Source organism: Hemicordylus capensis, chromosome 9 (assembly GCF_027244095.1).
Source record: "Hemicordylus capensis ecotype Gifberg chromosome 9, rHemCap1.1.pri, whole genome shotgun sequence".
NCBI classification, from domain to species: Eukaryota; Metazoa; Chordata; class Lepidosauria; order Squamata; family Cordylidae; genus Hemicordylus; species Hemicordylus capensis.
Window position 1 is genome coordinate 18161636 of NC_069665.1, and position 15424 is coordinate 18177059.

A 15424-nucleotide genomic window follows, 5' to 3' on the forward strand; every position below is an offset into this window, starting at 1 on the left:
CGATACAAACTTTATATATATAAGTTTGTATAGTGTGTGTGTGTGTGTATATATATATATATATAAATATATAACAGTGTGTGTGTGTGTGTGTATATATATATATATAAAACATAGTGTATATATATATATATATACACACACGATACAAACTTTATATATATATAAGTTTGTATAGTGTGTGTGTGTGTGTGTGTGTGTGTGTATATATATATATATATATATATATATATAATAGTGTGTGTGTATATATATATATATAAAACATAGTGTATATATATATACACACACACGATACAAACTTTATATATATATAAGTTTGTATAGTGTGTGTGTGTGTGTGTGTGTATATATATATATATATAAATAACAGTGTGTGTGTGTGTGTGTGTGTATATATACACACACACACACACACACACACACACATTTTTTAAATTGTACTTGTGACTATTTTTCGATGTGATAAATATCTATCTGGGTGGCAGAAGGCTGAATGGGAAGGGCAAACATTTATTTTATTATTTGTTTGTTTATTTGACACATTTGTCTACCGGCCCAAACGCAAGTATCCGGGCAGTTGACAACAACACTACAACTCAACTTCTGCCTAAACCCCTCTGCCCTGAAGTTAAAATTTTTACCATAATTTCCAACCATCAGTGCATATTATGAGATTCAGTGTAGTGTAGTATAGTTAGAGCACAGGAATAGGATTGCAGGCCCCGAGTTCAAATGCCATCTCAGCCATGGAACTCGCTGGGTGATTGGGCCAGTCACCTAAGTCTCAGCTCTGGGTTCTTTGGAGAAAGAGTGGAACATACATGTAAATAAAGAAGTAAACATTTTAACTCATGTCTCCATCATGCAGCATCAACTTTTTATCTCTCTGTACGGCAGTGCATGCAGATTATGTCCCCATCAGGCCAGTTAGCTTTCACTGGGCCCGTCTCAGGATCAAGTGTGAGGATGAGTGGCGAGGAAGCCTTGGAAAGCATACCTCTCCTGCAGACGGATTGTGTACCTCCCCTGCAGGCGATCACCCAGTTGTTACTGGGCGCAGGGATTGCATGCCCAAATGCTCCACCACTGCCCGCCCCTCGGCCGCGTGGGAGCCAGGATGTGTTGTCCTGTCTCCTGGAAATCCCACAAAGCACCACGCTAGTGGTCGGCTACCACGGATTCCTGCGGGCAGCCACGCCTGTACTTAACTGCCCTAGTCTGGTCTTGGCTGCTTGTGAGAACAGCCTCATGAGTAATCTAGGCTGAGTGGTCAGCAAAGGGACACAGAAGTGGCTTTTTAGCTTACCTTCGCCCAGGTCCCTTCTGCCTAAACCCCACTGCCCTGAAGTTAAATTCTTACTATAGTTCCAACCACAGGTGCATACTAAAAGGTCACATGTGCAACCTCGTTCTATGTTTACTAGAGAGTAAATCTCACATCCCACTCATTTCAATTATCCTTGCCCCAAATAAATGTGCATCTGATTGTAGCTCAAATCCTATGCACTCCTACTTGGGAGTAAGTCTCACTGAGTTCAATTGACACTTATTTACAAGTGAGCATGCCAAGATTTGCAGCCTTCAAGTGGAGGCAACACAATATAACTAGCCAACTTGACTTGCTATGGAGATCAAAGTTGTGCTGGTTGCTGCTTTTTAGCCATGTCTTGCTGAACTTTAGTAGATACCTTTCCTTTTTTTCCACCCACATTTTTAACAAAACAAAATTCACACCCTTTACTTGAAACAATATACAAGAGTATTGTTTTCACTATTTCAAATCTCCTCCAGATGACAATTCCATACAATAAAATTTCAAATACAGTTCTTGCTCATATGCTTCTGCCACATCATTATTACAGTGCATCCAGTATACTGTTGTGTAGAAGTTGTACTATCCTCTGCTGCACACTTACCTGGAAGGAGATGAACTCATGGGAACTGTGACTTAAATCCAGTAAAACAGGATTGGGCTGTGGGAGGGGGGCGCTAATGCAACCACAACGAAGTTAACTTTCTTTGCATCTGCTTCTCTTCATTGCTCCTAACATGCTGAGAATCAGGGATTGTGGTGTTGTGTTCTAAAGGTCATGGTATATTCTGGTTCCAAATATAGGAGATAAATTTCTCGTTGAAAGCAACCAAATGTATTGAACTGGTCAGATAGAGAGAGAGAGAGAGAGAGAGAGAGATTATTCCCCAAGAGCAGAAGGTTTCAAGTTCCCTCCCTGCCTTCTCCAAGATAGGACAAGATTTTTTAATAGGACAAGATTTTTTTTATTGAACCATAACTGGGAGGGAACGGGGAGGCAAAGGTTACCGAGTGGGAAAGTGTATAAAGGCTTTCATTTGAGTCCAGAAAGAGCAATGGAGTGCCCTTTAACCGTAACAGGGCTTTTTCTGGAGAAGGTCCCACAAAATCAGCCTCTGCTCAGGTGCAGGGGCGTATCTAGGGTGGGGCAGGCAGGGCACACGCCCTGGGTGCCACTTGAAGGGGTATGCCATTTTTTAAAATGAATTTTTAAAAAATGGCTGCCCAAAACAAAATGGCTGCCGTGCATGCTCAAATGGCCTCTGCAAGGCCCTAGGGCGGCCATGCCAGGCCTCACAGAGGCCAATTGAGCATGTGTGGTGGCCATTTTGTTTTTGGTGGCCTTTTAAAATTATTATTATTTTTAAAATTTATTTAAAAATTATTTTTAAAAATGGCCACCGCACATGCTCAAACGGTCCCTGCAAGGCCCTCAGCCCAGGACAGGCTGAAGTGGTGAATTAAGAGGCCATCGGGGGGAGGGGAAACCTTTGCAGACACCCCCTTCCATGGCCTTTAGGAAGTCCCCCGAAGGGGATACAGGTAAATCTTTTTTAAACAATTAATATAATTCAAGTCACTGTACACATATTCAGTTTGGCACTATGTACAGAGAATCAGGGCTTGTGAATACTGAGCTGAAGCTTACGAGCTAGGATTGTATTCATTTGCTCTTACTTTGCTTTTTGTGATAAGTGAGTTAAATGTGATGTCTTAATAATATGGCTATTAATGGTGAGTTTGTCATTGAATCAGTGTGAAATCCTTAGTATTAAGGCCACTGAAAGTTTCTTGCTCTCTTTCTCTCATTTTAACTGTCTTTCTGAAATACTAGAATATAGTACAAGCAGTGACACAGTTTACTCTGCATATCCTTTAATTATTTTCAGAGTATTCAGAGTCAAATTCTCCATTTATTTTTAAAACTTATGTAATAGTGATGCTACAATGCATAGTAGAGAATGAGACAGGCACTTCTGTTTAGTTTTCCAAGTACACCTCCAAATAGTATTTGGGTGTTTCATGAACCCCAACATACTGAAATGTGTAGTTTTCCAGCATTTTTTGTTCTGGCTACATCCACTGCTAAATAGTTTTTGAAATATTAAAAGATTAACAAGCCTGACTTGTATTTTTCAGCTGATATTATGGTAAAGTTATCTGAAAGATGGGTGTCAGATGTTTGGACAGGGGGCGCAATTTCAGTGCTTGCCCTAGGCACTATTTTCCCTAGATACGCCTCTGCTCATGTGGCTGCAGGCTTTTAAAATAGCTTCATGCAATTACCCCACAGGAAAAGATCTGTAATGGTGCTTGTACCATATGTAAAGGGCACTGAAGGGATTTAGCTAAAAGGCTTCATCATGGAGAAAATGGGTCTGGAGCTGGCATAAGAAAGTGGGAGGAGGTTTAACAAGCAGCAGCGAAGAAGGGGGAAAGGAGGGTTATGTAAAAAAGGAGAGTTATGTAAGAAGTTTTGTTTCTTTTGATTGCTAACCTCTTGCTTGAGGTTTTCCCACAGCTGCAGCTGCAAATCTTCAAAAGGGAAGATTTTGAATATTGAGGGGGGGTTGGTTGTTTTTCTACAATAATTCACTCGGGAGAGAAACTACATCAATGTTGAAAAAGGAAGATGAGAATTATTCAGTGTAACTTGAAAGCATTATGTTTCTTGTTAAATCCTAACCAGAGTTCTAATGAAGGTGAATTTAATGTGTGTGTGGTTTAACCGGTGCCCAGGACTATGCTGAGTATCCAAAGGAATACTTTGGATACTCAGTTTAACCGGTGCCCAGGACTATGCTGAGTATCCAAAGGAACCAATTCCTGGTTGGGAGAGGCTTCCCATAGGCAAACTGTGTACAAGGAGGGTTTCTTCACTGGTTTTGGTTTAATTTATTCCCTGGTTCCAATGGCCTCTTCTTGCCTTCCAGGGCTGCTCAGGCTAACTGCCTCTCACTCCGGAGTCCAATTCGAATCATAATATTCTCTGGCCTCCTGGAACCTTGAAAGGCCTCAAGAACGCTCAGAGGGGAGCAGATCTCTGCCTGCACCCCCAAGGTTCCAGGTTCAGTTCTCAGCATCTCCATTTAAATTGACCTCAAGCTGGGAAAGACCCCTGCCCCTTGGAGAGCGCTGTTGGTTACTGTTGATCACACTGGGCTAGAGACTAGTACCCTGACCATGGCAGCCGCACACACACCGTCTTGTCTGCCACAGGCAGTGGGGACTACTATCTTTATGGAGAGAGATAACTCCGCTAACTGAGCAAAGAGGCACCTTTTAAATGTGGTGATTCTCTTATATTTAGCAGGGGGAGAGCAACTGGCCCTATCCATCCCCAGCACGGCATATCCCTCCAGTGGCTGTTGCCGGTGTCCATCTTGTATTCTTTTTTTTTAGATTGTGAGCCCTTTGGGGGAGAGGGAGCCATTTTATTTATTCATTCATTCATATCTACTAGCTGACCTGGCACAGAGCATCTGCGCCCCTAGTTCTCCCTCTCTCTCCCCTCTTCAGCCTCATTTCTTTCTCCTCCCCTCCCCAACCCATTTTCCCTCGGCGGCTGGGCTGCTTTTCCTCAGTGGCTGCCTGCTGCTTCTCCTCGGCCTGCCATTTGCCGGCCTCTTCTCACCGGCCAGCCGTCTGCCGTCCTGGTGGTGGCTGCTTTCCCTGTGCAGCCACCTGCCACCACCTGCTTCTCCTCCTGTCCCCGTCGCTAATCCGCAGCTCTTTCGCGAGAGCTGTCACGCTTGGGATTAGCAACGGGTATGCCTAGGAGAAATAAATATATAGATATAAACTGCTTTGGGAAATTTGGTTGAAAAGCGGGATATGAATATTTGTGTTCGTTGGAGGCAAAATTGGATGGGAAAGTAATTATCAGGGGATGGGATCACCAGGCATTTAGCAATGGGGTTCTGGGGGAGAAGAGAACAGCAGGAAGCCCCACAAGACCAAGAGCTGGATGGTTTGAGGGTATCTCCCCTGCTTTGAGGAGGGGAATGCATTGAAGATTTCCAAGGTCAATCCCAGACAAGATGCAGCTTGCCTATGAGATGCAGGAGCAACTGTGAAAGAAAGCCCTTCAGGATGGAGATACTGAGGGTGGGATGAGTGTGCCGGTTCTCAGCCTCAGAATTGTTGGGCTTCCTCACCTGAAAAGTGTTACAGTACTCAGGACATATCAGCAGAGAGGTGGGTGTCCCATAGAACTCTGCCCCCCTTACAAGCGACTGAAGCCATGGGTTCAGCGGGAAGCCTTGGGGCACTTGTGTCTCTGCCTCACCCCTTCCCATCTGTAAGGCATCAGGTGGACCTTCCTTGCAGGGCTGTTGTAGGGATGGCTGAAATCAGGGTTCCCTTTTCCTTACTTACAGATAAGTCCACAAACAAGAGGCCATCTGCTAGCTCAGCCTTTCCAACTTCGAGCTCTGCAAGGGAAAGAGGAGACTTGCCATGCAGCATCTGCAGGACACCAACAAAGACCATCAGCAACACTTCCCTGCAGTCTACTGTCTCTGACCTCTCCATTGAGTGCATCCAAGGGAGGACCAGCAGGGACAGCAATTCTGCACCTTCTCTCCTACAGGGAAGATCTGAGGAAACCCCAGCAAGAGAACCAGAGGCCTGGCTCAATGGCAGCTTTCCCTTTCCATTTTCCCAAGCCTTTCTTTGGGCCATTGGCCTCCAGCATCCACACATCCATGCAATACCTTCTCCAGCTGCAGCCTCCAGGGCAAGCAGAGATCCAATGACAGAAATAGTTTGCAAAACTTTGTATGAAGAAACAATTGTTCTTCTTGCATACTTTTGTTTTTCTTTTAATCTAATAATAAACCCTTGTTGGTGAAGTGTGCTACTCTTCATTTTGGGTCTACCTTAGTCACACGTTTCTGGAGCCTTAGGAATGCTCAGCCCCTTCTAGGGAGGGTTTTGCCACTTTATCCCCCAGGGAGTTATTTGCACTTGGCTTCAGGGTAAACGTTGAGCGAAGCCACTTTAAGTACAATCACGGCATTGAGGGAAGCAGTCCCTTCCCTCTGCTCTCGGTTTTGTTTTGAAACATGTCCACATGACATGCTCCGTGTTTCCCTTCTAGCCAATGGCAGGGAGGGGAGAGGTAGATAGATCTACATTTCTGAAGAGTACGCCTACCATGCTAATGATTGTACGTCAGTGCCTCTCCCATTTGCTCTGGCGTTTTCAGAAAAAGTAGCATAAAACCAGTATTTTAAAAACCCGGACATACGTTGAGATAAGCTACAATTTCCATAACAAAGCCCGGTTTGTGTGTGGAGTGGGTCCAAAAATCTAGAAGCAACTTCGAGGTAAGTTTGGCTGGTGTGTGAATGCACACTCTCTTCTGAAGGAGATTCGGGGCAGAAGCCCTGTGTGTAAAGCCTCCAGGAATCTTATATGGAGAGAGTGGTTTGTCCCACATTAAAATAAAGTGGATGGTGGCAGCCTACTGTGAATCCCTTACAGTCAAGGATTCACTCCAATGAACTCCCACCGCCTCTTGTAGGAGCTATGACAATTGCCTTGGAGCAATGTACATTTAGGGAACTATCTCATACTTGTTTTATTGCACACCCTGCTGAAATGTTCTGCTTACACTCTGGAATCCAATGACATGAATAGTCATGCTCAATAACCAAGAAACAGTGAGAAAAATAAGATCATGTAACTTACTGCTTTACACACACAGAATTACTTGGTGATCAGTATTTAAGAAAAACTACAATACTTTTAATAAGGGCTCTCTGTGTTGAAAGAAAAATTGGCTTGCTCGGTTTTGTGAAAATCCATTATTGACTGTTTTGAGAATAACTTTATTCAAACGATAACAGAATATTGGTTATCATGGAATTCCTTTTATGGAATTATGGAGGAATGACTGTTCAAATTTGTCTTGACAATAAATGTTTAGTAATTCATTTGAAATTAACAGTGATAGCAAACCATCAATCAAGCACAATAGAGGACCTGCATTTTCTGTCAGAGCACATTATTTGAATCTAGCAGTGTGATGCAATGTATGTGTACTTGGAAGCAAGTTCTAATTGAGTTTAATGGAGCTTACTGCATACTAAATGTGTTTAAGATTGCCACCTCAGGCAGTGATGTCTATCCAGTTTGTAGTTAGAGCTGAAAGATACTTTCCCCTTGAAGACCTTCATAAGCCTTACAGCAAAATAAACAGGGACATTAAAATATTGAATATGCCCAAATGTTCTGTGCACCTTTCAAAATCCTTTGTGCAACAGAAGCAGAGGAAGGCAACTTGTACTGAAGTTTAGTTGCAGTACAATATTGCCTTTCAGCTCCCCAAAAATATAAAACCAGGGAGCTAGAATTTTGGAGATATATTACTCATTGTTTGCACCATGAGTAATTTATCTCCAATGTCCCACTTCTACATTTTACATTTCCATGTTTGCACAATTTCCCTTCCTTTACTTTTTATGGGTGATAGCCCTTATCTTTCCCTAGTCTTAGTTCCTGTCCATAGGTAGAAAAGGAGAAAAACCTCTTACACCCCAGAAACAAACAACATTCTTTTAATGGTGTTTCTATTAATATTCTTGAATGCATCTGGCTAGCAAACCCTGATTTGGGTATCCCATATACATAGCAAGAAGTTTTAATTTCACCTTGTAACTTCTAGATTTTTTAAGTAATCACCCAGCAAACACTCTGGCATGCAAACGTGAGAACTGTTCTTAAATTGTGAATGTAATGAAAATATCAGAACATTTCTAATGGCCAAGTATTAGCAATGATGAAAGCAACCAATATTGCTGAAAATAAATATTTATTTCAACAGAAATGCAAATAAATTAGCTTTAGCGAACACAGCTAACCTAAGTGCGTATCACTTGACGTTCTGAAATATAGGAATTCAAACCCCAACCACCCAATGTAATATAATTAACTTTAGACAGCACCAACATGTTAGTGTGTCTAGAAAAACACCTGCTAGAAGTAAAAACTTCTGCACTTTAGTGTAATCGATGGCACTTATAAGACACGTCTGTAAGTACCATGTAAAGACACACCAAGTCATACTATATAAAACTGCAATTATAGCAGTTATTTGGAAGCAAGCCCCACTGAATTCAGTGGACTTTACTTTGAAGTAAATAGGGTAGCTAAATTTTAAGCAGAATAGTTGCAAGATATTGAACTATATTGATCCTGAAAGTCTTCAACTCATGTCAATATAGATGAATGACCTAGTCCAGCCATGCCCCCAAACTGCCCCACTAGCTCTTCAATGACCTAAATCCATCAACGTGTAGATTAAGGTCAAGTTCTTAGCAGACAGATGTCCACTCCAGAAATGGCACGTTTGCACCAAATTTGAGAGAGAAACAGTTAGAGTCATGCCTAGAATGAAGTCTACATCACTTATATCAGGCTTGAGGTATGTGGATAAAGTGGCACAGAAGCTTTGATACCTGCTGCTCTCAAATACATGAGTTTGGGCTTGAACCTCCAGGCTAGCTAGCTCTGGAACTGTCATATCAGTCTGTATATATATGAAAATGGAAACTAATGTCAATGCCCAAAATAATACTATAATCTACTATTGTGATCTTTGTTGTTTCTCACTTTAGAATCCATCATTACTGGACGGATGTGTTTATATTTGGGCTGGATATTCACATGGACAGCAACATTAAGGTCTTGTGTCACTATCCGGTGAAGTCTACTGGCCCCTTTCATTAGATCTTCAATCTTTTTCTCTGTTGTCAACACTGGCTTCCTTTCTCCTGTAAAATCGGGATCTTCTGGATATAGCTCATCACCTAAAATATATATATAATTTAGTACTCTTAAAATTATACATATTACATACTTCAGTGATCTACATTCTACAAACTTGTACCAACTTATAGCAATTTCGCTATTACATCAGTGTCCACATGTTAAAACTGTGCTTGACAAAATTTTTCATAGCTCTCTCTACATACAAAAACATAAGTACAGTATTTTAAGATGTCACAAATAAAGCCGGGCCTCCTCCTATTCATATCAAGGGATGTATCATCAAAGCTGTAGAATAAACTGGAAAATAAAGAATTTTTGAGCTCGCCTGCAAATACATGTAAGGTAACTTAGATTTACACATGACCGAGCACCACTGAAATCACAAGATGACATCCAGATTAACACATTACAAAACACACAATGATTTTTGCTGATCTTCCCTTCCCTCTGAAGCCAACTGTGCCTCCCAAAATATGTCCTAGATGGCCTTGTGGTCCTCAGGGGCATATTTTCTGCAGGTGTGGTGGGCTTCAGAGGGAAGGTGAGATCAGCAAAAACGCCCTCACCTTGTAGATTGCGTGCAGCATTAATCTGGATGTCAACAACTATATACAAGAGAGGAGTGATCTTGAAGTCATAACATTAAATTCATGGCCACACAGGAAATGTTGCCAACTGAAAGAGAAAATAAGCAAGGATACTTGTTTTAGGGTTGCCAGTTGCAGCCTAGTGATTTACGTTAAAGCTTTACATTCTTCAATGAAATGGAAGATGAGGCAGCCATAGCTTCTCCTGCGCATTTCCGCCCATCCCATTTTTTTGTCTGCTTGCTTCTCCTACTGCTCCCATGCTACAGTTGTTGGTGGAAGCAGGGTATGCGGAGGGAAGGGAGCAGAAGCTGCAGTGGTCTTGTTTCCCATTTCACCACACAACCTAAAGGTATCGTATCAAACTTTGGGTTTCAACCTGGCAACCCTGGCTGTAACCAAGTGCTTTTTTCTCCAATGTTATTGAAAGAGCAAAGAACAGAAAGAAAATTAAGAGTCCCAGTCTGAAGTTTTCACACAGAGGTAAACACTGACATCACTATCTGAAAGGGACCCCACTGCCTTCAGAATTGTGATGTGTGTGTGTGTGTGTATGTATATATTTATATTTATACACACACACAATTGTTTTTAGTGCCCAGCTGCAATTGTGTCACAGCCATGATTTTATAGAAATATAATTCAGCTCAGAAACAGACTGGAGCCCTTAATATAATACCTACAGACTGAAGCGGTGGCTAACACACCAGGCACCTCCGAATATACACCCTTCACCCAGAAATTGCAAATAAACCATGGAAGTCTGCTTCAAAATACTGCCCTAATAATGCTCAATGAAACTGGAGGGCAACTGCCCTTCCCCATGAAAGCACAGACTATCACTGCTTAAAGAATCAGACATCCCATAATTGTCTACCTGGTAACAGCTGCATGTGACCATCTGAAGCAATCAACATAACAGACATCCAATGCTCACATCCTTCTAAAGCTCGTTCAGAGCCAAACCTATGTAGCTCATGAAGTGATGGGAAGTTGCAGAGTCTACATAATTCATAAAACTGAGGAGGTGCTATCCAGATGTCTTGAGACTTAAAGAGTTCAACAGCTTTTGGAGGTGTTGACCACTGAAAGAGAATGAATAATAAGCTGATTGCCATCACTTATAGCTTCCCAATGAAAGGAATATTCTGAAACACCTGATTCGGGCCATGAGTGCACTATTAAACAGTTGTGTGGATTTTCTACCACAGTTCTAGAATCAGTTGGGCTAACTGTAGTGGAGTTACAAAGTACTTCGAGGCAGTGTTTGCAGACCTTGAGAGAATGATTACACAAGATGCTGCAATATTGATTCTCCATCTTGGCTCCCAAGGGCACAGAGATGATCTTGGAGAGCAGGTGTGCACTGGTGCCAACCATAAAAAGTATGTTAAAAATCTGCACGTTTCAACAGCTGTATGGAAATCCAAAGTGGACTGAACCATGACACTTAATTAGAAATGTTTGCTTTGGCAATATCTTTAACTTGAGAGTTTTAATAACACTTTATTTGAACAATACTAAATGTGTCGACTTCTCTTTGTTCCAAGGGTCTAATTATTGTACTATTTGAGGTTAAGAAAGTCTTCTTCAGGTCATATTATTTTGTGATCCATTTTAGTCAGGGGGGAAAAGGAAGCTTTGGGCATTGTCCAGAAATGTGTGAACAAATTGATTGGTTGGCTTATGAAGCAATTTATTACAAGTAACTTCAACCCAGGGATCAGATAAAGGCACTTTGCACATCTTGGTACTCCTTGTCATTTCATTTACTCAAAGGGGCACTAAATACAAATGTTGAGGCTGTGAATGCAGTACTATTTTTATTTATTTATTTATTTATTGTTAAATTTATATACCGCCTTTCATTAAAATAATCCCAAGGTGGCTTACAGCAGAATTTAAAACAAGATCATAAAAATGATACAATTAAAATATAAGCTAAAAATATAAAAACAAATCTGATTAAAAATTTAAAACACAAGCATAAAACCAGTACATAATACAAAGAGCAGCAGTAGAGATAATCATATAAAAGCCAGGATTTAACATGCTTTCTAAAAGCTGTGATGGAGACTGAGGAGCGAATAGCCACTGGTAGAGCATTCCAGAGTCTGGGGGCAGCAACAGAGAAGGCCCTGTCCTGCGTGCACAACTACCGAGCCTCCCTCATTGTTGGCACCCGGAGCAGAGCCCCCTCAGATGACCTTGTCAAGCGGGCATCAACCCTTGGGAGCAGGCAGTCCCTCAGATATCCCGGGCCCAAACCGTTACTAAGCATTTGTACTAGGAATTCAATAAAGTCATTATTTTTAGGATTAGGTTTGGGGACTCTATATATATACCATACTTAGTGCTCATCCTTGGAATGGAATTTCAATCCCAAGGCTCATCTCTTGAATGGGTTTATTTATTTATACTCCAAAAGTTCTAGGTGGTTCACAAAAATAAACACAGTAAAGACAGTAAACAGTGAACCCTATATAAACACTAAAGCTACAAGTCTATGCTCAGTTACTTTGGAATAAATACCACTGAACTCAGTGGAACTTACTTTTGAGTAAACATGTATAGGACCAGGCTGTACAGCTGTAACTCTATGCACACTTGAGGGTAGGTTTTGTTGGATTCTGTAGAACTTACTTAGAAGTCAATGTGCATAGACTTGGGCTGTATTTTTAAAAGTTGTTTGTAGAGGGCTTATTTTATGTTATTTATTTATCTGATTTATACACTGCCCATCCAAAAAATGGTTCAGGGCGGTTTTCTAGTTCTTATGAATGAGTACAAGGCTAGGAACCTGTGAATGATAATATTATTCTCAGTCAGTCTAAGGTGGTGCTTGGGTTTACTTTTAAAAGGAAAAGCAGTACCACCAGTCGCGCGCACAGTCACTCACCCCCAAACAGGCACACACGGGGAGTACAGACAGACACCCTGCAGCACACAACGTAACGTCTGAACACATTCCAGACCCGAAGGCGCTGCTTTGGAAACCGACGCCAGGGAAGCGGGGCCCCTTCTGCCCACACGCGGCGGCTCCCCGTCTCACCTGGCACTCCGTGACCTCCCGGTCGTCGTGCGAGGCCGACGGCGGGCCCTGGCCGAGGCAGCAGAGGTAGAAGACCGTGTCGTAGCGCCGGCCGCCGCGCCCGGCCCGGCCCACGGGGGTCAGCCACTTGGACCACTCGTGCAGCGCCCAGATGTTGGGCACGCCGCGCAGCTGGCGGCAGAGCTGCAGGAAGGAGGCCGGCTGCCGCTGCACCCTCCGCCGCCACTCGGCCAGCTCCGAGGCCGGCGGCAGGCGCTCGGGGGGCAGCAGCGGGCCGGGAGGCTCAGCAGCCCCGCCGGGCGGCGGCTCCGCTGCGGCGTCAACCAGCAGAAGGACGCCGGCTTCCTCGAACGTCTCCCGGATGGCGCAGAGGCGGAAGGCCACCTCCTGCGGCAGCGGAGAGCTGCTCAGCTCGGGCCGGTCGGCGGCGAAGAGCGGCGGCGCCCGCGGCCGGCCGGAGCTCAGCCCGCCCTGCGAGGAGGAGGCGGCGCCGCCCGGCAGTAGCGCCCGCCAGTCGGCCGAGAAGTCGGCCGCGTCCACCGTCCCGCCGGGGAAGACGTGGGCGCTGGGCAGGAAGGCGCTGCGCGGGCTGCGGCGGAGCAGCAGCAGCTCGTAGTCGAAGGGGGCGCCCGGCGGCGGCGGGCAGGAGGAAGGGGGCTGCCGCGGAGAGCAGCCGCCGGCCGCCAGCAGCACCGTGGCCGCCTCCCGCCAGGGCCTCGAGCTCCTCATCGTGCCTCGGCTCGTCCGGAAGTTGCTGCTGGCCTGCCCTGGGCGACCCGAGGCCACGCGGGACTTGGGTCGCTCGCTCGCGGCCCGCCTCCGCCCCTCACCGTGGAGAGGCCGCCCAGGGCTGCGCCCGTCAGAGGAGGAGCGCTTGGGCTTAGGCCCGGGGCCCGAACCTGAGCCCCCCACCCCACCCCGTTGCCGTCCATGGACTGCTACACCTTCTTCTCGTCCCGCAATTTGGTTATACGGAGACTCAGGCATGTAGGAAGCGGCTGCCTTCTACCGAGTCGGGCCCTTGGCCCCCCCCCCCCCCAGCTCGGTATGGTCTGCTGCTGCACAGGCTGGCAGCGGCTTCTCCAGGGTTGCGGGCTGCAGGAGTCTCTCGCGTCTCCGCCCTGCCATTTCTACCGCTTGTCCCGCTAGCCCCAGTGCTTTCAGGCGCCGGGTAGGGTGCACCCAGAAGGGATCTTCTTTCGCTGTGGGAATGGGGTGCGTATCTCAGGGCAGGGGCGTTAGCAAGGTTGGAGTGGGCCCAGAGACCAGATTTTAAAATGCCCTCCCCTCACTGAAGCTCAGCTCATGAAGGAAAGAAATGAGGCTGAATAGTGGTAACAAAAAGCACAGTTATATATCTCTATATATAACATTTATGGGCCACAATAGAATATCATCCTGAATTATTTTTTAAAAGGCTTTGTAAATTGTGGACAATGCAAGTCATTTGATGGTACTAGAGAAAGCCATGCTGTTCTGGTAGCTCCAGGTCTTCACACTCATGTCAATTTCGGAGGACCAATACAAGTGAAGGAAGCCCAGGCGGGTGTGGGGCTGGGGGAGTCAGTCATGTGACTTGCCTCTGGGGGGCCCCCAAGGCAGTGGGCCCCCAGACAACTGTCTCCCCTTGCCCTGTTATAGGTACGCCCCTGAGAGGAGAAGATAAGTACCATGTCGATGCACAACACCAGTAATAGGTGACTAGAGACCTGAATCTGAATCCTTGCTCAAACCATCCTCACTGTGTGACCCTTGGCACGCTCTCAGCCTAACCTACCTCGGAGGATTATTGTGACTTTGAGGGGAAATGTATTATTATTTTTATTATTTATTATTTATTTGATTTATATACTGCCCTTCCAAAATGGCTCAGGGCGGTTGTAGGGAGGCACCATGTTTATCCTCACAACAACCCTGTGAGGTGGGTTAGGTTGAGAGATACGTGACTGGCCCAGAGTTACCCAGTGAGTTTCATGGCTGAACAAAGATTTGAACTCAGGTCTCCCCAGTCCTGGCCCACCACTCTAACCACTGCATCACACTAGCTCTTTCTCTTTTTGTTTCTCGCTAGCTGTAGTCACCCAGTGGAATGCCTGCCTAGACCAGGCCTGCTTATCCACATGTACATTGTTCTCCGTTATCCTAAGATGGCTTTTTAATTTTTTCATATCTCTAAATTTTGATTCTCCTGTGAGCTCTTTGGAGGTGTAAGCTGCACTTGAGGCCGTATGATGTAGTCGCATCATATACAGCTGGGCAGGCAGTTCATTTTAGTGCGAGCTCGGGCAGAGTAGCAGAGTTCAGCCAGCTGGCTGATTATATTAAAAACTGGGACAAAACACCAGCATAACTATAATCAGACATACACACGCACAAGTGGACATCTGCTCACTCTCTTTTTATATGCAGGGCTTTGTTTTATATGGGAAGAAATACAGGCTGTTAATCATAAAACCTATCTTATTGTCCAGGTATTTTGTCTGCTAAATACATTTACTAGGAAGTAAATCTTATTGAACTCAGTAGAAAATGCTTTCGAATAAGCAAGAATAGGATTGCTGTATTGGAAAATTATTGCCATAAATGGAGGGAATGCTTTGGCACATATTCTCTCAGTGGTTTGCCAAGTGCTAGTAAATATTTGGCTGATATCAATACGCAGCTAAATAAGCTCCCCGCCTCCCTTCCACTTCT

The 15424-nt window shown here is 44.5% G+C and overlaps 1 protein-coding gene and 1 long non-coding RNA gene across 3 annotated transcripts; one reads left to right on the plus strand and one right to left on the minus strand.

Annotated features, from left to right (window-relative positions):
• Positions 1–3631: 3631 nt before the first annotated feature.
• Positions 3632–6168, plus strand: LOC128334281 (uncharacterized). Of its 2 annotated transcripts, none has more exons than XR_008311242.1 (2): positions 3632–4017; positions 5695–6168. It is a non-coding gene; the product is annotated as an uncharacterized LOC128334281 (long non-coding RNA). The 2 variants fall into 2 exon arrangements; XR_008311241.1 differs by lacking the exon at positions 3632–4017 and adding an exon at positions 5127–5512.
• Positions 6169–8115: 1947 nt separating this feature from the next.
• Positions 8116–13868, minus strand: NUDT19 (nudix hydrolase 19). The gene is made up of 3 exons (XM_053271396.1): positions 12731–13868; positions 10556–10763; positions 8116–9129 (listed from the first exon to the last, which is right to left on the minus strand). The coding sequence occupies exons 1-3, from the start codon at positions 13715–13717 to the stop codon at positions 8897–8899; spliced, it is 1428 nt and encodes a 475-aa protein (XP_053127371.1). The 5' UTR covers positions 13718–13868; the 3' UTR covers positions 8116–8896.
• Between the last annotated feature and the right edge of the window lie 1556 nt (positions 13869–15424).